General features: G+C 48.3%; 4 protein-coding genes across 4 annotated transcripts; 2 read left to right on the top strand and 2 right to left on the bottom strand.

The window, feature by feature from the left end:
* Positions 1–244: 244 nt before the first annotated feature.
* ONS95_002489 (uncharacterized protein) lies at positions 245–3573 on the bottom strand. Its single transcript, XM_058495750.1, has one exon. It carries the CDS (start codon positions 2360–2362, stop codon positions 683–685), a length of 1680 nt encoding a protein of 559 aa, XP_058354478.1. The 5' UTR covers positions 2363–3573; the 3' UTR covers positions 245–682.
* Positions 3574–3768: 195 nt separating this feature from the next.
* On the top strand, positions 3769–5214 carry ONS95_002488 (uncharacterized protein; the record flags this gene model as incomplete). The annotated part of the gene is made up of 1 exon (XM_058495749.1): positions 3769–5214. One exon carries the CDS (start codon positions 3769–3771, stop codon positions 5212–5214), a length of 1446 nt encoding a protein of 481 aa, XP_058354477.1.
* Positions 5215–6195: 981 nt separating this feature from the next.
* On the top strand, positions 6196–8448 carry ONS95_002487 (uncharacterized protein; the record flags this gene model as incomplete). The annotated part of the gene is made up of 4 exons (XM_058495748.1): positions 6196–7475; positions 7527–7970; positions 8036–8249; positions 8326–8448. 4 exons carry the CDS (start codon positions 6196–6198, stop codon positions 8446–8448), a joined length of 2061 nt encoding a protein of 686 aa, XP_058354476.1.
* An 11742-nt stretch (positions 8449–20190) lies between these two features.
* ONS95_002486 (uncharacterized protein) lies at positions 20191–20499 on the bottom strand (the record flags this gene model as incomplete). The annotated part of the gene is made up of 1 exon (XM_058495747.1): positions 20191–20499. The coding sequence occupies one exon, from the start codon at positions 20497–20499 to the stop codon at positions 20191–20193; it is 309 nt and encodes a 102-aa protein (XP_058354475.1).
* Positions 20500–22787: the final 2288 nt, after the last annotated feature.

Here is a 22787-nt window from a genome sequence, read left to right as displayed (position 1 = left end):
TTTCTTCGGCAGCCTCGTATGGGGTCGAGCTCAGCCTCGTTCCTAGAAAAATCAGACCAATCATTTCAAGAGTCTTCATGCGAGCAATAGCTCTGCTCCGAGAGCTGGGGATTCGACTGGATCCGCTTATGAGGGCATTGCTATTCTGACGTCGGGTCCTGCATCGTGTGATATGCAGATCACGTTGAAAATGATGTAACGCAGATACTTTCTGGTGGCATACGGTCTCAACATCCTCAAATAGTCTTTTTATGCTATTTTCGTGATTGTACATGTTTACTCTCTGGTTCAACAGAGAGATTTTGCAAGATCGGTTCCTCCACATCTGTCGTGGTTTTAAAAGTTCTCATTTAGGACTAGCTCAGGGGTATATCGCAACAGCCCACTCACTTCTCGACTTCCCAAGATATCAAACACCGACACCAGAATCTATGATTCAGAAACGCCCACCAACGCCCATGCCCTTTGCTCTCCGTCTGGCACGACCCTCCAGCCTGCTGAAGTCTACAACAGGTCGTCTCGAAGATATTCCCAGCTTGTCTTCTGAAACTCAAACCACACTCCAGCAGGATATGGCCTGACAGTCCAACAAGGTTTATGACTGTGCACATTCTTGGAGCTTCACTGCCTGGTAGCAATACCTGTGCGCCGACTCCAGTCATAATTTATCCGCCCGTTTCTTTCATATCCGCACTTCGGGTTGGCTTTCAATACCGGTAGCTGGGGCAGCTTGCTCAGGAGGCGGTTGTACCTGTAGCTCTCGTTGGGGTTGGGCCTGTGGCGGCGTTTGACTTTCTGTCTGTTGCGTGTTTTGCGACTCCGTTCCTTGACTCGACTGCTGTTGATTAGCCGGTTGCTGAGCTCCCGGCTGCTGTTCTGCTGGGTTTTGGGTTGTTGGCCACCAAGGTTGTGTCTGAATGAGCGCTGGTGGTGCCTGTGCTTGAGTGATCTGCTCAATGTGAACATAGGATGCCGCTTCGCATTCAGTCTTGAGCTCAGCTTGTAGCCTCGCAGCCTCTTCTTTGGCTGCAGCCTCATCCTCTGCCACCTCTGCATCGTATCTCTCCTTGTCTATCTGTTCCTTCTCTTTGATCAATTTGACCTTGTCATCGAAAGACAGGCCGTTAAATGCAGCTGTGTTGTCGGTCCAATTCCAGACGCAGCTCGGCTCCCAGTTACATTCTTCCACCATTCCATAAGCCGGATGGCTGTATCTAGGATGCCTTGATGGCCAGAGTGAAGCATGGTAGTGATGTTTTACCAAGGCGTTTGGAGAGTCATGACTTAGGGAATTCGAATGCCCTTGACCTGCTGCGAAAGAGTCGACTGTGAGGACGAGGATATTACCGACAAGTACAGGCTGCGTGAGAGCGTGAAATGTGTCCCAGTATAGTCGGCGATGGGTTTGTGCAGCCATTTCTGCCAAAACCGCGGTGGTAAATGCTGATGGACCTGTACCGGTGATCACTTCGTCGAAGTTGAGTTTGATGTCCGAAATTGGTACCGCCTGTTTCTGGGCAACTTCGTTCAACCAGTGTAGAACATGCTCGATGAGTCGCATCATTACCGGGTGTCTTGGCTTGGTCATGAAGGTCCACTGGCAGAAAGACTGGGATTTTGGGCCAAGAATTGTGTGGTTGACGAACGAAGGCTCATCGATCTCAACGCTGATTACAAGATCGACATCGCTTTCGTTGAACTGCGGTGGAATCCAAGTATTGACAGCTCTGAGATTCTCAACATCGATGTCTGCATAGACTCCTCCCTCCGCGTACATGACCAGATATCGCAAAAGGTCGGCTTTGATAATTGTTGCGTTCAGAGTTCGATATGTCTCAATAATATCTGGACGATAGATTACACCATCGCGGCCAAAGTGAGTCTCAACATAGTCCAGGTCGTTGTTGTCGGTCAGGACTTCGTATCGATAACCAGGATTGAATTGTGGCCAGGTTCTGGCTCGCTCAGATTCCCTCTGTTCAAACTCCAGTGGGTCGGTTTTCCAAGTTTGCCATATCTTTTTTGGAAATCTGGTATGCTCGGCGCGAACAATTGGTTGCTGATATGCCAGAACACGCTTCAGTACCTCGCCAGGAGTGTGTTGAAATCGCTCGAAATGGTCGATTTGAGTGTATAGTAGAAGGAGAAGGGCGCATGCAATGTACAGTGGAGCTGCTCGTTTGCTTTGCTTCCGGAATCTCCCACCACCAATGGACGGAGTCTTGATATGCATGCTTGCTTTAATCATAGGTTCTGTCGCACTGAGAGGCGAGGGGTAAGATGCAGTCGCTCCAACAATGGCAGAAGATTGAGGTTGTTCATATGTTTGCAAGATAGTTTTGGAGCAACAGACTGCTGACATCGCCAGAAGATATCCTAGGTGAGCTAAGTTGACCGGGGACTACAATCCGAGGCTCTTTCTAGTATCCCTGAACTAATATTACTTGTTACTCCCGGAGTGGTATCAGGTTCGGCTGTCGCAGCCCACATTTTAGAAACAGCTCCATCTGGAAAACTCTTTGCGACTATGTGCGCCGTGCCACTGGATGTCTCCAACTCCGCCACATTTTTGAGTAGGGGCTCGCATGATCTGTTGAAACATCCTCGACGCGCATCATCCTAGAATCTGAACGGACAGCTGCCGAAGATCATCTCGCATACAAGGATAAAATTGCTTGTTCGACGGGGACGGATCTCCAAAAACATGGAGAAAATTAGTGGCCGTGCACGAAACTTGAGAAGTTCCACTCGGCACATCAAGAACTTTTCTATTCTGTCATGTTCCTCCGATGTCAAGACCAATATCATGGAACAAACGAAGGACCTGTTGAAGCAATAAGTCTCCGTCGACGGAACGCAGGTACTCTGTCGGTGGAGCGTGGTAGACAAGTACGATCTTTGTCAATTTACATTGTCAGTGCTGTCACGAACGATGAGCAAAGTAACTCGTAGTCGTTTGAATGGGTATCCTGGAGCTCAATCCCTGGCGTATGCGATGATCTTCACAGCAAACTTCGCAGAAGTAATCATATCGTGCGCAAAGTTTATGTTCTGCTTCGAAGCTTGATGTCATTCGTGGAGGATTGAGACAGCTCGGCTCGGCTAGAGCATCTGACAACAACACAACAATTATGACCGAGGCCCTTCACAAGTTGAAATCTACTTTGTTCTCCCGCCATCCATCGGAGTTCCAAAATTCAAGTTATTTAAGCTATGCACATGCAAATTGAAAGCCGAGTACTAAAGAGTGTTGCGATCTCTTGGCGCACGATCTGATCATTTGATAGGAACATGGTGAAACAGAAGCAGTTCCAAGAGAACAGCGAAATCGGCCAACCACCGCTTGACAAGAAAAGTCCGCAACAATGCCAGATACACGAACTCTAACTATGAAACGTGTTTCTCGCAAAGGCGCATTCTGGCCTCGGACTGGGGTGTGCTCACGTTGCGTGTTTCAACTAAGATTCAAAATATCTCTGACTAGCATCAGAGCTGTTTGCTTGCCAGCTTCGACCCTTTGCTCAGAACAAAATCGCCTTGTGTTAATCAATCGCAGAGTTCTTAGACCTGGTGTCCGAACTTCTTCAGACACTTCGAACGTCGACTCTTGTGCACCAGGAATCGATTCCTGTACCTGTGCGAGATAACATCTTCCACGAAGGTACATTTACGCTTGCGACCTCAGCTTTAGCCTCACACATTTGCCTGGAGACTCCAGTCACTTCCGCTACCCTGATAATTCGGTGGAAATCCAACTGAAGGAGTATCATGACTTCCACATTCGATTCGCGATGGGAGAAGCAGGACATATCGTCGTCTGCGCATTCCGCAGCAAAATGGGCTCTCGATTTTGTCCGACCAGCAGTCATGATAAGAAGCGCTCCCCAGAAGAAACCCGTACGGACCGCTTATCTTGATGGTCTTCGAGGATTTGCAGCTTTTTTGGTGTATTGGCAGCATCACGAATTGTGGCCTCTTCGTGAAGTTCCTTCAAGTCGGATCATGGAAATGGGCTGGGGATATGAAGGCAAATACTACTTTGCTGCTTTGCCTGTCGTCAGGACATTCTTTACCGGAGGCCATTTTGCTGTGGCTGTCTTCTTCGTCATTTCAGGATACGTTCTCTCCGTGAAACCCCTAGCTCTGATTCAAGCTGGCGAGTACAGCAAACTTGGGGAGAATATGGGATCGGCTCTATTCCGTCGCTGGACACGACTTCACTTACCGATTATTTTTATCACAGTCACATACCTTACCTCTTGGCATCTCTTCGGCATCTGGACTTTATCGCCAGTTCATAAACTGACTTTCCGTGAAGAGCTCTGGAACTGGTACATTGAATTCAAGAATTATTCCTTTGTGTTCAGAGGAGGCGGAGATGCCTGGCTGACATACAACTTCCCGGCTTGGTCCATCCCAGTCGAATTCCGAGGCTCGATCATTGTTTATACTACCCTCATGGCAGTCTCTAGGGCCACAAGAAATGCCAGACTCTGGGTTGAAGTAGGGTTGATTTACTACTTCATGTATGTTGTTGATGGCTGGTTTGGAGCCATGTTCATGGGTGGCGTACTGCTCTGCGACCTCGACCTTCTTGCCCGGAACGGAGACCTGCCAATTTTGATTACGAAACTCGAATCATGGAAAATGCCGTTCTACTACAGTGTTTTTGTTGTGTCCCTAATTTTTAGTGGATGCCCTTCCCACATCATCGACATGGAAATTCTGCACAATGCACCTGGCTGGCACTACCTGGGCAAGCTCAAACCTGAAGCACCATGGGACCAGAAATGGTTCTTCCTCTTCTGGGCAGCTATGTTTCTGGTCGCTGGTATCCCACGGATATGGTGGCTAAAGGCCTTCTTCGAAGCTTCTTTCAACCAATATCTTGGCCGGATTTCATTCTCGCTCTACCTGGTTCATGGTCCTATCCTGTGGACACTAGGCGATAGGCTGTATTGTGCCGTTGGATGGTATAAGGAAGCTCACGAGGAGTTCATCCCCGATTGGGTCAACAAGTTTCCGCTGTCGCATAGCGGACCGATGGGTCTGGAGCCGGCATTCTTGGTTCCTCATCTGATTTTGTTGCCGCTCACCTTGTGGGCTGCGGAGATTGTAGCGAAGATTTGCGATGAACCCAGTGCGAGATTTGCTGCATGGGCATATTCTTTGACATTGCCTCCTCCAGCACCAATCCTGGAGTTGCATGGATAGTAGGCTAGTTTTCGGGCGTGTTATGTACTTGTGCTAGCGATTTGGATAGCTGGGATGAGTTGAGTTCTTATACATTGCTTCAGCCCTCCTGTACATTTAGGCGATTCATTGCCAGGCACTTTGAAGTGAGCTGCCTGTATTGGAGTTTTGGGCTTGTGGCAGTCAACGATCCAATGAATTTCCCCGCCAGGGCGGGTGGCGTTACATTTACAATTAGATAATCGAAAGTTATTCCAAAAAGAGAAACTTCTTCAAACTATTCTATTTGTGCCACGGAATTGCCTGTATGTGTTCAAAGGCGGTACAGCACCGTCTCATGCGTTGTTGCACAAGGAAACTTACTCGAATCAAAATGATTCCGACTTACGAGTGATGTACGGATCCAGGTATACATCATACATGATCTAAATTCAAAGAAAGAAAGTTTTCAGATCTAGTACGGGTATGTAAATCCAAAATCTAGGAGAGTCCACAAATCTTCCTAGTTGCTTATTTAGTGGATTGTACCCTACTAACGTTCTAAGAAGCGCGGCCCTCTCTCTTTGGAAAACTAACATTGACTGATGAAGAGCTCAGCGTGAAGATACAGAATTTGTTACAATAAACAAGACACTCCGTCAATAAAATTTCTAAGCGGCAAACAGGGTGTGTCCCAATCGAACGATTAACAAAAGTCAGAAGGGGCAAATAAGCGAAAATTGGTTTTAGTGCTGCAATCATGGTAAGCTGAAGGTAGGCTTTCTGTGGGTATGTAGAGGAGGACAAATACGGTTGCCACCTTGATCCACTTCCCCGGTCCGTTACCACTTTTTATAAGCCTTAGAGTTGCTTGAAGGATAGTAAAGAGTAGTTAGGTCACATGACCACCTATAATATATCCACCTCGAGAAAATCGCTAAACACAACCTCAAGTTCACCAGATCGACGTTCATCTTCCAGCATCGCAGAATCTCACATTTTCACAGAGTATCCCACCCACCAATGTCAGTAAAAATGATCGAGATATCTCCACTCGTGCAGGCTCTCGTGAATTGGGGCCAAGTCCACGGGACATCACTTGACCCAGGTGTTGAGATTTATCAAGATCCCATTACAGGACTGTCTTTCAGATCTCTTCGAAGTATTCCACCTGGAACGAAACTTGTCAACTGCTCTTTCAAGACAACTCTCTCCTATCTCAACACAACAGAAATAACCTCATCTTTCTTAAGCCGTTCACCGCCATTTCCTTCCAAGTTCATCAATACCCTGAAAAAGGATGATCCAAACATTATCGGTCACTTTTTCCTAGTTCAACAGTACCTTCTTGGCGAAGAATCATTCTGGTGGCACTACATTCATCTACTTCCACAGCCAGACGCTCCGGACGCACTTGGGCTTCCGGTCTGGTGGCCAGAAGCAGATCTCAAATTCCTAGATGGAACAAACGCCGAGCCCCCTATCAAGAAACGGAAGGCGCTGTGGGAAGAAGAATGGAAGCAGGGAATTGCTCTCTTAGGTGATGACTTTGAAAACCATGACAAGTACACCTATCATCTCTACCAATGGGCAGCCAGTATTTTTGGGAGCAGAAGTTTTCGCGCTTCTTTGACAATTCCACCGGAACTGATCAGTGGCCCACAAACTTCTTCTGAGGAATCGCCATTGATATTAGAACATATCCAGAAGGACCGTTTTTCTGTCCTTCTTCCTCTTATGGATATTGGTAATCACAATGGCGTCAACCACGTTGACTGGTCAAGAGATTCTGCCACAGGTCATTTCTGCCTCTCGAATTGCCAAAGTATTGTACCAGGCAGTCAGATCTACAATTTCTATGGCAACAAGTCGAACAGCGAGTTACTTGTTGCTTATGGCTTCACACTACCTGGTACAGAGAGGGATACGATCAACTTGAGACTGACGCCTAGCCCCGAAGTTGTGCAACTGCGACGCTCCCAGACTTCGCATGCTTTGGATGCAAATCAGCCGGATCAAGAATTCATGTTCCATGTCAGGATACTGAATGATGCAACAAAACATGTTAGAGGTCTTCCACAGTTAGATATGTTTTCAGCTGGCCTTGTCGACACCATGTCATGCATGTTAGCCAACAAGAGGGAGCAAAGATTCATACTCAACAACCCCGACTACTCTCTTGAAAATGACTCCAATCTATTTGGCAGTCCATTGTCAAGGAACGTGATCCTCGTACTCCGAATCATTCACGACAAGCTACAATATGAAATTGCCCGAATCGAACAATGTGGCGCTGACATTGGGTTAGTTAATGCTTCCTAATCAAAGTACAGACCTAATGTGTCGCTATGTAGGGAGGCTACAACGCAAAATCAGGAAACAGCTGTCGAGTATCGAAGCAGACAAATTCAAGTTCTCCGAACAGCGATCCCGCCAGTCACAACTATCCTTCGGTCTGCTTTTTCGTACAGTTCCTTCTGCCAACATACCACTCATAACACCAATCGGTCCGAACGCGATGTCGCTTCACTGCACAATAATGTTGAATTCCTCTCGCTAGAATGTGCTTTCAGCTGGTTGCATAAAAACTATCCAAGGGTGGCATCAAAAGTTTCGCAATTAATCTCTGAAGATCAAGAAGAGTCTCTTCCGCTCGACTGGGCAATTCTATTTGAAGACTGGGACCATAGTTATTGGACGGTATGGATATATCTTGTTTGGATGCTATGGCTACACAGCAAAGCCGATTTCGAGACCCGGCATGTCGATCTGACTAACTGGATATCCGCGATGAACAAGTAAGTGACAAGTGGAAGTGACAAGAATCATCTTTCGTGGCTGCCCTTAGCTGATCCTAAACCAGATCATACGATGAAGCGCTCATCTTAAATTCAGAAACAGCAAACCTTGAAGCTGATTCAACCGAGCAAGAGACGATTGATTTCATGGTGCATGAAATAGCCCAGTTACCCGACGTAGTTACCTCCCCACTTCCTCCGGATGTAGCGGAACGATTGAGAAATTTCGCGAGCTTCGTGGCTAGCGAAGAAGTTCTACCTGCATCGTGTCAGATGATGGTGAGTAGACAGGTTCTCGGGATTAGCCTCTGTCGCGTTCGGGAAATCTGGCAGTGCCAGTACTAACTTCTTATAGATAGGTTCTCAGGCTGGTGAGATCCTGGAGCAAAAGCTTCTTTGTATTTCCAAAACTGCTCCTGCTACGCGGATGAAAGAGATGGGACCCTGGGAAACCTTTCTTTCTTCATTGATTATCTAATTGGACTCTTGTATGCTTTGGAATTGCCTTCACATGCTTTTACTGAGTTGGCGTCAGTAAACAAAACTCGAGGGCAAGCATCGGCTATAGTCCAAAAAGATCGAGGCGATATGAGTTGCAACTTCAGAAGGAGACATCCGCGGGATTTGGAGAAATTATATCTAGAGATTAGATCCTGTGATTTCCAACAAAATTTTACACTTTTCTCCACGTCGTGGATTTCGCTTATGAACAACTGATGTCAACAAATTGCCAGCCGCTTATCAGGAGAAGAGACCATGCCAAAAAGGTTAATCTTTTTGCCCAGTGTCCTCGATCCATATCAAAATTTGAGAAGTTTGGTACAGTCAGCTCTGCTTACACCTAGAGATTTTTTTGGGAGGGTCCTAACCCTTTCTGCAAACTTGCTTTAGCTAGGAGATATCACTTCGGACCAAATTTCAACATTGATAAACATCCCCCCATCACACTGACCTGTCCGGATTTGTTCAATGACTTGGTTTTCTTCTATCAAAGGGAACAAGCGACCTTTCCCAGAATGGACATCACTGAGTATGCAGCGACCTCAGTACTCACAGTTCGGGCAAAGTAAGTTGAGCACTTCCGATGTCAAGTTACCTCTGTTTTGAGGGCTATGAGTGAACTACATGATGTAATCCCACGAATTGAAACCATACTAATTGTGTTGTGGTTATCCATCTGCAATTCCTAGAAGCCTACCAGCTTCCTGGGGATGATGTGGACGGGATGCCAGATTGTATCAGTAATGTTATTGCTCATAGGCCCGCTCCTGGAGAAACTTAATTAAAACAACATACTGATGATACTTTCAAGCTTAAAATTATACATCGTATCAGATTTAGACTCATAGCAGTAACTTGTCATAGTTTCTCACGTGTGTTTTTATTCTTCGTTTGCTTTTATCGAACCAGTCACTCGGAGAACGAATGGTTCAAATCCCCAAATTTTCATTCAACATGCTTTACCGAATCCTCTCTCACGATGCCTTATTGCTCTAAATCTCAGAGAAATCTGCCGCGGGGTAGATTCATTCCAGGTGCGGGTTGCCCATTCCTCGTACGCGCTATGAGAAAGGCGATCTTGAATCTCAAGTGCTCCACTGCCGACCGCCAACACTACGGGATCGCCTCAACTTAACATTTCCAAGAAAACTATACGACCACTATGGCATATGATCTGTTCATCATCCTGCAAGTGATTGCTTACGACCATTTCTCCTCCTCTAGGCTGACTCCTGAGCCCTGACTCGTGCCGTTGTCACATCAAACTCTATTGCAATTCGGCATCCAGAGGCAGGCTGCCACGTCTGAGACATTCTCATTCATCCAGATGGATGTATGTGAAGAGCCGATTTCGACGACGAATGACTAATCAAAACCTTTTTGGATCTTCGTCTTGTGACTAACTATCCGTCATTGCGGAGTGCATGAGGCGAAAGGCCCGAGGTTGTTTATTTGAGAATGTGATGAGCAATGATACTAGACCTGCTGATATATTGTTCGCAGGAGGCTTTAATTGGATATCACTGGTGAGAGATAGGGTGCATTAGAAGAAGATAGACAATGTGTCGGAATTTGGAAGTTAAAGGAAGATCTGCCCTTGGCGATCAGGGATCGAGACGATGGTGGTATGGATATGTACAGAGAGACTTACGAACACACTCCTCAAATCCAATCAAGTGAGGGAGATCACGAATGAGTGATGTGAAATGATCAAGATACCAAGATATTGTCGCGAATCCACAAAGCCCAGCCATCAAGAAAGTCAAAATACGGATAGTCCATTTGACAATTGCGACTTCCTATCGTTGACAAGCCCCTCCTTTCTTTACTTTTTGCCAACAATGAATCCCATGGATCGCCAGACCGAGTCGCTCACATATGTGCTATGCAAATTTCCCTTTTCCCCAGATCCTAATTTCCTTGTCCCGGCCAGCAGATCCGAAAACGAGTCGAATTTCCCTTTCGCAACCGCAGCTATCCGAGACATATACTTTAGCTCATACCGCTCTCGGCCGAGAAGATCAGCGGAAAAGAGGAGAAGAAAAAGAGAAGGAAGAAAAAGTGGACATGTTTGTGGAGAGAAAGTTACCATTTCAAGCCGTCCCTCGTATTCGAGTGAGTCAACAAACCAATCAAGTGCAAATTAGTTGAGTAGCTTGCATTCTTTCACTTATCAAGGAGGTACATATCAATGGAAGTGGAATAGGTTAGCCGTATATGTGCCAAAGAAAAAGCGAAGCTGATGTTCTGTTCTGCATTGTTTGTATACTTGCAAGCTAACAAATTTAGCGAGCCCATGTTGACTTACATTCCTTCATTCGTCAGTTTCAAGAACCACCGATTTATTAGGCATTTCATTCACGTATACCATTAGTGTGACGTACAATCGTGTGAGAAATGAGATTCCATTACTTGTTTACAAGTATCTAAAACCAAAAGCTGACACAAAAATTGCCGATTTATGTCATCTCTCCAAACGGAGATGGCGAGAATGTCCCACTGCGAAATACAGCGGTTCGCGGTAGCAGCGCCTTTTAAAAAGTACTGTGCCGCATTGAAACAAATCCAGACTGCGATCACCATATACCAGGTGATAAGACTCCAGGATTTTTCATGCGACTCAGCCCTACTCCCCCACGCATATGCACTCTTTTCACCGGTTAGTGCGAGCAGACTGCTTAGGTAAAGCATGAATATGCGGGCTGACTGTAGAGTCCCATACCGGAATTTTCCTTAGGTGGTAAGCAATGAGGTTGGAGGATCGGGAGCCTAAGCTTGAAGATTATGAGTCGGCATAGGAGGGGAAGACCGTTGGTCACACAGTGCGAATGCGATGGTGGTGGTCTTACTTGAGGAACAATATTGCGGTTCTGATAACAATAGAAATATGATAATAAGAGTAGGGAAGGGGATGAGCTCTTCCTAAATTCCGTCATATTGCACTTTTAAGATGTGGGGGCTGACTGTCACAGTGGTTTAAAAAGAGACAATGTTGATTTCCACATCTGTTGTTTTCTTGGTATGGTGCTGGGGAGATGCTGTGTAACTGGAGGTCTCATACCCCTCTTTATTGTTTGATGAATGAGGGGGAGTTGATTCTGGAACTCTCATACTGGTGCCTACGGAGAAACATAGCGCTGACAATGCATGTACATGCAGGGTCGTTCCAATTTGACTTCACTTCAAGCCCTTCTTATCTATTAGACTCAAAGACTCACTACAGACCAAGAACTAGACCTAAAGCTAGATTGAAGCTTTGAAATACCCCGCACTTCAGCTTGCATGTGAAGAAAACAACCCCATGCTAACAGCCCATGTCCTGAGCATCCAGCTCTCCACTTCACTTCTCACTTCTCATGTGGTGTTACAATTGATCAGGTACCGATAATGTCTCAATCCATTTGGCCACACTCATCTCATGCCTTATGTCTCGGGAAGAGAAGGGGATCGGCCGGCCGCGCCGTCCCGGCCTCCTTTGTTTGGACGTTTGAGTGTTCAGATCCACCTGTTGAGTAACCTGCCACAGCTTGCAGTAAGGAACCCTCAGAGCCTAGGTTCAGCTGTGGTAAAATTTGCTCATTCTTCCCCAGGGCACCTGCATTATCTGGCTGAATAAGGTGTGCTTAGTACAACTGGAACACGAAAAGCAAAATGGACAGGAATGAGGGGGAATGAGGGGTCTGGAGGTGTCTTGTACCCCATCTTCGGGGGTTGGCCCCTGCATCTCATGTTTGTCTGCGTGAGGGGAAAGCAGGTACTTGATCGGTACGACCTCCAATATGCTTTTCTGCAGCCCAAGTACAACGTCGTCAGGCAGCAAAGTATTGTTCTGCAGACCTTCTTGCTCTTTCGTTCTTATCTCAAGCGTGGACGGCTGTGCCTCGTGGCGCTGAATGGTGAGACAAACAGACCTTGTTGTCTGCTGTCTCTCACCTTATCTGCAGAGACATACTTGTTCTTCTTCTGCTGTGGAACGATATCTTATTTTCGAGGGTGCGGGGTCTCCGAGACTGTTTCTGCGTTGCTTTCAGGTGCCATTTGGGTCGTTTGTGCAACACCAGTCAACTGAGGGCTGTCGTAAGAGACAATTACAGTTTGGCCCGAACAAAACAGCGAATGAGGAAATACAGAATGATTAATTGCGGCTGATGCGTGAAAAGTGATTGTGTGATGCAAACGCGATATGAGCATGAAATTGAGGAATAAGACAGGTAGACACACGCAGTGAGACAGACATATTTTGAAAGGCAAATGAAAAGCAGCCACATCATTTCCACCAACCTATATCTAAGCAGACAGTCAGGTTGATTCTAAATCCATTGGGGATAGACAGACCAGGACACAACTCCCTGGCTGCTTCTAATCTTTTGTGATATATCAAATTCCAGCAACAGAACATGAGTGAGACAGCCTATGGGATGTGGAACGTGGCAAGGCGCGCAGCGGGCCGAGCAATCAGACGAGACAACCGGTACACCCAAGTCTCTCTCTCCATACTGTGGCATTCTGTATCTCCGCGCGAGAGGAAGCAAGCCACTCAGTCTGACTGTCAGCTTGGAGAGAGCCTGGCCATCTCGTTCCAGACTTCTCCACATCTGTTTGCCGGTCCGGTCACCATGCCTCTCTTAACCTCAGAATTTATTGAGGGATCGCTGCTGCAATTTGTTGCTGCTAAAAACTGATGTGTCAAATTCGCTCTACACCGAGTGAGTGGTTCGCCTTGCATAACACCAGTCCAGCGCTGAAGAATTGATAAGATGAGGGGTAATTGGACGGCTGGGTGGGATTAGGCTTGCTCGTATGTATGGATGCATACTGCATATCGGGAGCCTGCTTGATGCCGAGCGACCTGTTGGAAGCCTGTTCGGGCCGTAGAGGGACGGGTAAGTGCATACGTCTTGCTCCAACATTGTAGAAATTATAACAGCTGACATGCAACCTGAAGGATTCGAGCTACTGCAGAAAGACAGGAAAAATAGACCAAGACATATATGCGTTGAAATAATATATCTGCAAAGCAAATATGTGCATTCTGAATTGACGTCTGTCATGTCGTACTCGGAGCTGCTGCTGTGTGTGCTTGGCAAGTGGTACAAGAAGAGGGACCGAGAAGTCTATATGGAGAATCTCGATCTGTGCAACGTTTGACAGGCGGGCAGCGGAGAGGACCCCGTGGGGAGAAGGAGTGAGAGAGATCTCGGGGTGGGATGTGGTGTGCCACGTTGTCAGCAAGAGGAGAAAGCAGCGTGCGGCGCGGAATGGGGGATGCAAGCAAAACAAACCAACAAGCATGATATTACTTCCAGTCTGTTAAAAGCAATATCGAATCATCTGCGTGGTCTGCGGTGTCATCTGGAAGGAACGCGCAGCAAGCATACAAGTTGACAGCTTATGTGAGACCGACTGGATCACCGAGCCTGGCTCTGGGAGAAACCATTGCCTTGAACTTGCTTCGTTTGTTCTTTCGGGTCTCATGGCAAATGGAGAAACATGAAAACGACAAACTGAAGAGAATGCATGAGCTTCGCATAGCCCGCGGAAAGGCAAAACCAGACAAAGCAATTCAAACATTTTTATTTTGGAGACACGATCCTTCGAGCTCCGCCTTTGTTTGTAAATAGATCAATGTTGCCAAAGAGACTCAGAAATCCTCCACCTCCCCACCCATATCATGCCGATTTTCAGCTTGTGGAGCTATTTGTAGTGAGAATTGCATGTCTAACGGAACTCGGCACCAGCTATGCAGCATCTCTGTCAATGTCACAATGCCATATACTCGGATGAACATGCAAAACATCGCCAACGACTGGCATAACATCGCCTCGCTAAACCTTAAGTACTGGAGCCCTATGAGATGCCCCATTTGTGTGATCACCCTCCTCAGCCACACCACACTGCATGCCAGCCCTATTCGCGGACTCCGTCCGGCACATGCTCATACGTGATAGAGTTCGCAGGGTAGAGTTTGGGCGAAAAAGAACAGACTGTAGATCATAATAACGTGCCAGCATGGAGATCTACATCTCAATCAAAGATTCAAAGCCTTCACATTCTTACGCAACGGCCCCATCTCTTGCCCTTCAATCTCGAGTCAGCATGCAGTGAACTCTGATTGGGTTCCAAAAGATCAGAGCAGCGCGTGAAACTGAAACAGAGGTAAACGAAACGGAAAGGCTTGAAATGTGGAAAGTTGTCTATTTGGAAATTTTAACATTGGGGGCCGATGGCGTGGCGTGGCGTTGCTCGCCAGTCTGATCTGACAGGAAGTGGGTTCCTCAAAGATCCCCACACCAATCTATTTCTGATTGCGAATCGCATCCTTCAATATGATGATCGATAAGGGTCCTGCTCAATGTGCTTCATGTTGCTAGACGATGATTTCAAGCGAGGATGCGGTGATCCTGAAACACTGAAACATTCCTTCGAGAGCGATTATGGCGTGTGAAAGCCAGGGGTGCCTGGACTTTTCGAAGGTTTCTGGAATGTCTCCAACGAGGGTGGGTGGCTTGTAATAGACGTGATGGATGGGATCGCCTGGTAAATGTCGTGCTTCAGAGTGACTGAGGCCAAGCGAGGTACTGAACCTGGTGAGGACAGCGACGCGAAGGGTGGACGGGAAATAAACAAACATGGATGCTCGGAGAGCGACGTGAAGCAGAGAACTATGAGGAGATGATTCGATAATGAGACTGCGCTCCGTAGGTTACCTCCGTACCTATGCGACATGTTTCCCTTCGCTGAGAAGGATCATGGCTGCACAATGAAGCAGCTTCTCGGACAGTGATGCTCAGCGCGGGGATCAACTTGCGTATTCCGGAGTGCTTAGTAGACAACGCTCCTGATAGATGCGGAGCTGGGTTGACGCTGCTTGTCCAAACAACGGCAGATAGAACATATGGGGAACGCAGTTCGGATGATGTGGTGAAGCAGTTACAGAACGTGAAGTTTGAGGGATTTCAAGAAGCGAGAAACTGCAACACTAGCAAGGTTTTCCTCTTTCGATCTGTAAACCGACGCAGCTATCATCGTTTTCTTTTTCCTTACGCCTTTGAGATACATGGTATCGGTACATACCTATCCCCAAATCTGACAATCGCTTGAGATTCGTATTGAGGCTGGTTGGCTAATCGCTGATTTGGAAATGAGGGGATTCATCATCACTGACGACGCACCTGGCGCAGCTTCTGCCTTCCCTAGATTACAGACCACCAGGACCAGCCAGAGTGCAGTACAGCAAGTACCCATATCGCATTCATTCGTTTCGTTCGCAATCCTAGGCGCCTATCAAAACAACTGTACCTTTCAGTGTTGGCATGATGTTCCCCTTTGACAGCCTGCCTATCATGCAAATCAACCAAAGCAGTAGCCGATCGTCCAGCGAATGGATGGAAGGCCGGATGTAACCACATCATGATTTGCTGCTTCGCTGCGTCGATGAATTCCTTCTTTGCGTCATCTGTGCATGAGGTTTATGTGCGGTACCCGTGCAGTACCTGCTTGGGGGAGCACGACAGCGTATCACAAGATGCGTTGGTGGTGGATGGGATTGGAGGGGTCGAACGGAGAGCAGATGCATATGCCGCAATATCCAGACCAGACGAGAGTTTATAATATCCCACGATGGGGGAGAGAGGCTTTGCATGAACTCCTTTAGCGAATACGGAATCAGCAGCAGCACTTACCCCATTTTTCGACCTGCTGCAGTCGATACTCCTCACATAACAACCAAGTCGTCATGAAGTTCGTAAAATACGAACCGTCGGTGGTTAGCTGTACGCTGCGAGGCTGCGTAGCTTGGTATCTTTGCTAACCCAGGAGTCAAGGCTCAGTTGACGAAGCAAGGTGTGAAATGTGTACAGTACAGTACACTACCCCTCCTGTAATTCGTCCCCAAGTCGAAGAGCAGAGCAAGCACAGGCACGATTCCAATCACTTGGTCACTAGGCATGGCATATCATGGCGCTCCGTCACAATCGTACCACATCAGCTTCGGCAGCTCCATTCCCTCCTCGCCCTCCCATCTCGCTGCCCAATGATAATGAGCAGACGTACCCGCTTGAGGCTGCTCACTGCTGCTCCTGCTGCCCTACGGAGGTACGCTTCTCTCTTTTCCGTGGAGACCCGCGTGTGTGTCACTGTCACCTGGATGCTCCCCACAAATCGCCAGCAAGTGAGACAGGGGCGTACGGAGGTAGGGACAGCGTGGCAAGTCAGCCAGTGAGCGAGCGAATTGACAGGGAAGCTGGATTCAAGACAGGGGCGAGAGAAGGGAATCAGCTTCCATGCCAAGGTATGGAAGAACGCTCGTTGCTTTTGGTGGTGCGTGCGACGATGGCGTTGGCGTTGGCGTTGGCTGCTGGTGTTTGGGGCGAGCAGGTGTGAGATTCTCGAGAGGAGTAGTGGTGGTACAATACTGTATTGCTGGGGTTCTGACGAAGAGCCAGCAGCACGGTAGGCTATTTCTCTGGACAAGACCACTTCCACTTCGTGCCAACATACATACATGCATAACCGCTTTCTTTTGTAGCCTTACCAATCCTATTGTCGTTTTGCACCACTCTTCACCCTTTCTTCCCTGACCTCCTTGTGTCAATCGATCGATGGTGGCATCGTGGCACATTCCAGTGATTTCCGTCCGACCATCCGACTCGCTAGTGACCAAGCAGTCAGGCAGTCCAAGCAACAGCCCCCTATCTTAAAAATAATCCGCACTTGCACATGGCTGGGACCGCTAGGCTTTACTGTACTGTAGGGCCATCCGGGGAGAAGGTAAGGGGGGCTAGGAAGAACATCTGCCCTTCCACCCGAGGCATGGTGGGAGGTGAGCAGGGAAGGACGTTGTTCGTTGGGTTGAAGGTCCTGGTGCGGCCGTTTTCGACCGTTGTGCTGGGGCGTGGAGGTTGTGGCACTCAACGGCTTTTTGGTTTGGCGGTGTGATTTTGGATGCCACCATGGGATAAGAGGTTGAGAAGGGAGACTGTGAAGGTCTCTTTCAGGGCACAATCTCTGCTACCTTATGCGCCTGTTTTCCGGAAGCCAGTGTTATCGAAAAGAAACACTACTAAATAGCAAAAACAGTTTACCGCAAATAGATGAACTCATAATTCTGAGAAGGATTCATCTTGATCAATGATATCGATTGGCAAAGTTTACGCGACGACAAATTCTTCCACCCTCATATTATATTCAACCTCAAAATTCTTACCTCAAACCTAATTAGGAAATCTCCAACGACTCATTGGAACTCACCTTTAACATCAATAAAGCTTCCTCTTCTCTTTGGAGATCCCTCGTTCCGGAGGCAGGTCGGAAGTTCGGCTTCCAGAAACATCGTTGACCGTCACCGCCATGAATCTGAATCATCATATTTCCAGTAGTACTATTCTCACATCAAGTGAAACCTGCGGAATTAAAACTCCTTGAGGATCCGCAAATATAAGCCGTTCGCTTCTGCGACAATAGAAAGGACAGGAGGAATCTCCGTGTCACCTCGCTTAAGGGAAGCTGAGAAAAACATTTGAGGTGAGCGAGGTGAGCCAAAGCTGGCGGTGGCCATTAATCTTAGCCCTTGACGTTAAAGTTAGACGTCCAGCCTGTCATCAACCTAGGATATACAATCATACCATCTTTCGGCATCAAAAGCAAGGCTCGTTGTCACAATGGCTTCTAATTGGGGGCTTCGATAAACAAACCTCCCAGATACCACCTCCAGGTCAAACAAGATACTATCATGGCACATCGAAATCGCAAGAATGCGAAGAGAGAGGGCCACAGGGGTGATGCTTGGGTTCCACCTGTAACCTCGTGCTCGTGTTCCCGGCAAGCAGCGGCACGAGAGTTCAGGTACATGAAACGTCCATTTGTCCACACAGACTTCATACCATAGCTAGCTAGGCACAGCTAGAATATGCAACCTGCAGGATTGTTGTCCTGTGCTATCCTCGATAGTTATCTATCGTGGATAAACTACCTGGACGGGTGGAAGACAAGATGAACGACCGGACGGATGAGTTCGCTGTGGGGGTACAATGATAAGGAATTTGATTAAATTCCTGTTGACCAAGGTTCACGGATGGGAAATGGATTATTGGCTGTTACAGCTTTAGTTCTTTGGTTTGGTGAGTGATGGGGGCACCTGCAGGTGAATTAAATTTACTTGGTCGTTCTCTTTGCGAGATCCGATCTCAATTTTGCATGCGCTTTGTGGCAGGCAGGCAGGTCCCAACCCTTCCTTAGGGCACTGGAGAATAGGAAGAATTTAAACCTTATTACAGGACCCTCGGGCTGTCAGTCTTGGCAACTCGTGTTTTTCAGTCTCTGTCTGGTTATCTTTGTTCTCCTGTCAATGTCGCGCATGAACATTCAACCTCCAACTTGTCTTCCGGCCTGAATAGCAAATGTCTTCACGATGCCCTCATCTCAGCCCAAAAGAGAGGCGATGCGACAGGATTACAGAGCACTCACTTACCGTACCATGCGTGAACCCCACTCTGGAATGGAGACATGACCCATCCCAGTGCTAACGGCTCCATCGCTGCTTTTACCAGCGTTGATCCCTGCTCACGAGCCACTGCTCTCCGCTCTACCCCTGTCGCAGACACCGTTTGTTTTGTTTCTCCTCTCCTCTCCTCGCCCGTCCGCCCCGTTGGTGCTGGCAGAAGAGATTGTCAGGGGTTGTCGCACATGGGAGGGCACGCTTGACGTAGCCGCTCTAGTAGCGCCTGCCTACGATTATGCTATTGGTAGAGAGCTGGCCCTATGAGGTGTTCATGAATTGCCGATCTGGGTGGGATGGATGATGGAGTTCGGAGGAGGACGTTGTTGTTGCGGACGTTGTTGCGCTGGTGTTCGTCAGGACAAGGCGCCGCTGTGGTTACACCGCCGCCGTGGGGAGCTGTCAGTGATTCTGCGCTGCTGTTTGTCCTAAACTCTCTGGCTCTGGGGACAGTTGTCTCATTTATTAGTCGAGGGAGGTTCGTATGCGCCTCTTAGTCTGCATCTATGCACTAACTGAGGCGGGTACGTACATAGATACAGATGAGAGTGAATGACCTGGCCTGCTTGCCTTCAGAAGACAGCATCGTAGCCATAAATAAACTCATTCGCATCAAAGTACTCACCTGCGCCGTGTATCGTAGCATCACCCCAAGCACAGTCCCAAACAGAGAAGACGGCTCGGGTTATTCGCAATCAGATGAGATGAGACCGGGGAGGACGCTGGCTTTGGCCTCGGTCGGCGGTTGGCACAAGACAGCTTGTTCTCCAAATAACTGGAAGAGAGGAAAAGATCGGTTCCTGCCGTACTCGTAATCAGTATCTTGCGAAAGACAGCGGCTAATGGACTGACTAATCGATGAGTGCAGCTCTTGCATATTCTGGATAACTTGCCATGAGAGTGCCGACAATGCAAACGTATGTCTGATTTTCTAGTCTATTCAACGTTTAGAGTAACAGATGGAGGTGACAGTCGAGGAGATCCGGTGTAGTGTAACGGTGCACAGCATTCATGTCGCTCTCCCCACGCCTTCGAGAACGTGATATCTCTGTCTGCATCTGCTTCTCAGCCTTCAGCCACAGCCACAACGACCCAAGGAGCACTTCGCAGATACGGGCATGCAATGTCTGACCACAGGGAGATAAGAACAGATTGATCGTGCATATGGGAACCCTGAAACGAAAATCATCCTTGCGACGATGACGCGCTGCCTTTCGCTTGTCTTTATCCTCGGTGCTTCTGTGAGTGGAGAGAAATGGAAGGAATGCGCCAAGGGCCAAGATACGGGTAACGTGAAATAATACGATGCACAGGACAAAGACAGCCAACAACACTTCGTATCTTCAGAGCTTGAGACTTGCCCTGACTTGACCTGACGCAGCGCTTGCTCTGAGGGAGAGAGGCGATCCTGTTGTGACCATGCCATGGCTTGCGATGCCGTTTCCGTGCGCGGCGGTGAGAAGGGACAAGCAGGACAAGCAGGACAAGCAGGAGAAGCTCTGATGTGATGCTGTCGTGAGGGGCTACGAGCATTCCATTGGACTGCAAATTCGTACCTGATCCTCGGCCCCTGTATCTGAAGAACAGTCACAAGACCCAACGGCGATATGCGATGCTGTCCCAAAGCAATCCAGTCCAATCCAATGCAAGAGGCAAACAATAAACAGTGCAGCCAGAGAGCGGTGAAAGGAAAGAAGGAAGCAAAGGGAGACGAGCTAGTCGGTGATGGGCTAAAAGCTGAAATGATCTGGTATCATGGACCCTCTACAGCTATCTAGAACAGCGGACGGGGGGAAAAGAAGTTCACAAAGAAACATGGCGTTTAATGGTAGCAATGGAAGAGATGGAGAATAGCTCGTTAGACAGGATTGGATGGGTATCTCGTATCTCGTCAGCTCCCATGGTAGCAGCTTCCTAGATCTAAGTCGCAAATAATAAATGATCAAACGGAGGCACAGTAGCTAGCTATTTTGGATGGCGGCGGCCTCTTTATTCCTCATGCACTTACTGCTTTAGGACGCCATCCAGATTCCGCAGCTTACTCTTCCCTATCCCTATCCCTATCCCAATCCCTATCCCACAGCCAGCTCATTCTTACTCTTGCCAACTCGTGCACCTGCACCTGCACCTGCACCTGCAGCTCAGACTTTGACTGCGCTAAGGTAGTCGACCACCTCCTACCTTATGACTTCACGACTACTAGCACAAAATCACTCGGCTGCACATATACTCACACTTTCCTATACATACAGCGATGCAAATCGAGATCAACCCCAGGCCAACCCCGCGCCTCGTCCATACTGACTGACTGGCTGACTCTGATTTCCATCACATCTCGAGTGCCACGCAACTCCCACTCACTCTTACAACCTGCATCAGCCTACCTCCAGTCAAACAAACCTGCATCAACCCCTCTCACATATACAAGTAGGTCCGCAGCCTATATCCCTTCCACGCCGTGTTCACACCCGCAATTCCAGTCCAATCTCGTACAACCACGGCCCCTAGAAGAACTATTATTAAAGCCAGCCGCCAGCCGGCAATATCAGATTCCAAACAACTATCCACAAGCTGATTGACTTTTTCCAACGCACCCCTCTCCTCTATTCTCGTCTTCGGCAAAGCAAAGCCATAAATCCGGAGAATCCTACATGTTTCGACTCGAATAGAGGACTCTAGATACTTTGGACTTAAGTATTTGCTTGCGTGCGGAGCTCAAGCAGCTGTAAACAGGCTCCAATATTCTCGTGCTGCGGATCAAGGGTCAAGCTAGGATCATCAGCGATCTTCGCCGCCCTGCCCCTTTACGAATTCCTGGATTTCAGCGAGCCGTTGCCGTTGCCGTCGTTGCCCTGCCCTGTTCGGCCCTGCCAGGTTTCTATTTCTGCCCTGTCTCCCCAGGTTGCACCCAGCGGCGCATCATAATACCGAAGCAGAGGATCCAGTTCTCGAGATCAAACATACCAGCGGCTTTGTAGCATCCACCTCAGATATCCACCTCTGTCCTGTCTCTGCCTCCTGAAAGTCGGGGCAGCACACACACACACACCACACCACACCATCCATCCGGCAATCGCAATTGAAAGTCGGGCCCTAAATCCACCAGGCGTTCGCGAGTCCCCACGGCTGGGAATCCTGGACCTGGGCAATCCTTGCCTGACCTTGCTCTCCCCTGCCCTTCCCCCCTGCCCTGCCTTACGCTGAGCTAAAAGCTCGGGAGCAGGGAAGAGACGTCGACTCCACTCGCCTGGGGCACCTTGGGCTTGCTTGGGTTTTTGTGGGCACTGGGCACGCCCCCCAGGGCAATTTCACAAACGAAGCAAGGCAAGGCAAGAAAAGCACTGACTTGATCCTGAGCACGGAACGTCAGGACACTACTACTGGACAGGAAGACGGGAGCAACAGGGGAGCAAGAGAGCCAGCCCATCGACAAAACCTGCACCCTCGCCCGGCCTTGCGCTGCACTGCACACACTACAACTGCGCTGCACCGAACTGCGCTGCACCGCACTGCACTGCACTGCACTGCACCGCACTCCTTTCCAGCAACCATCTGATCCTCTCCTCTCCTCTCCTCTCCTGCTTGACTCACCTACCTGCACATCAAATATCCATTCCTTCTACTTCTACTTCTCTTCTCTGATCCTTCAATACTCTTGTCTTCACGTCTGCAACTGCCAAACAACAAACGCACTACCAATCGCCTTTAAACGTCCTTCGTCATTGTCGAGAAGCAAGCAAGCAAGTAGCCCCGTCAAATCGAGTCAACGCGCCCCCATACAAAAGTTCCTCCACGCCTGCAGCTGGATAATCAAAATTCGC

The sequence above is a fragment of the Cadophora gregata genome (assembly GCF_030347475.1).
Source record: "Cadophora gregata isolate MNR1 chromosome Unknown scaffold_11, whole genome shotgun sequence".
Lineage (NCBI taxonomy): Eukaryota > Fungi > Ascomycota > Leotiomycetes > Helotiales > Ploettnerulaceae > Cadophora > Cadophora gregata.
The sequence above is the reverse complement of the archived record's forward strand: the minus strand, read 5'-3'. Positions and strand labels throughout refer to the sequence as shown.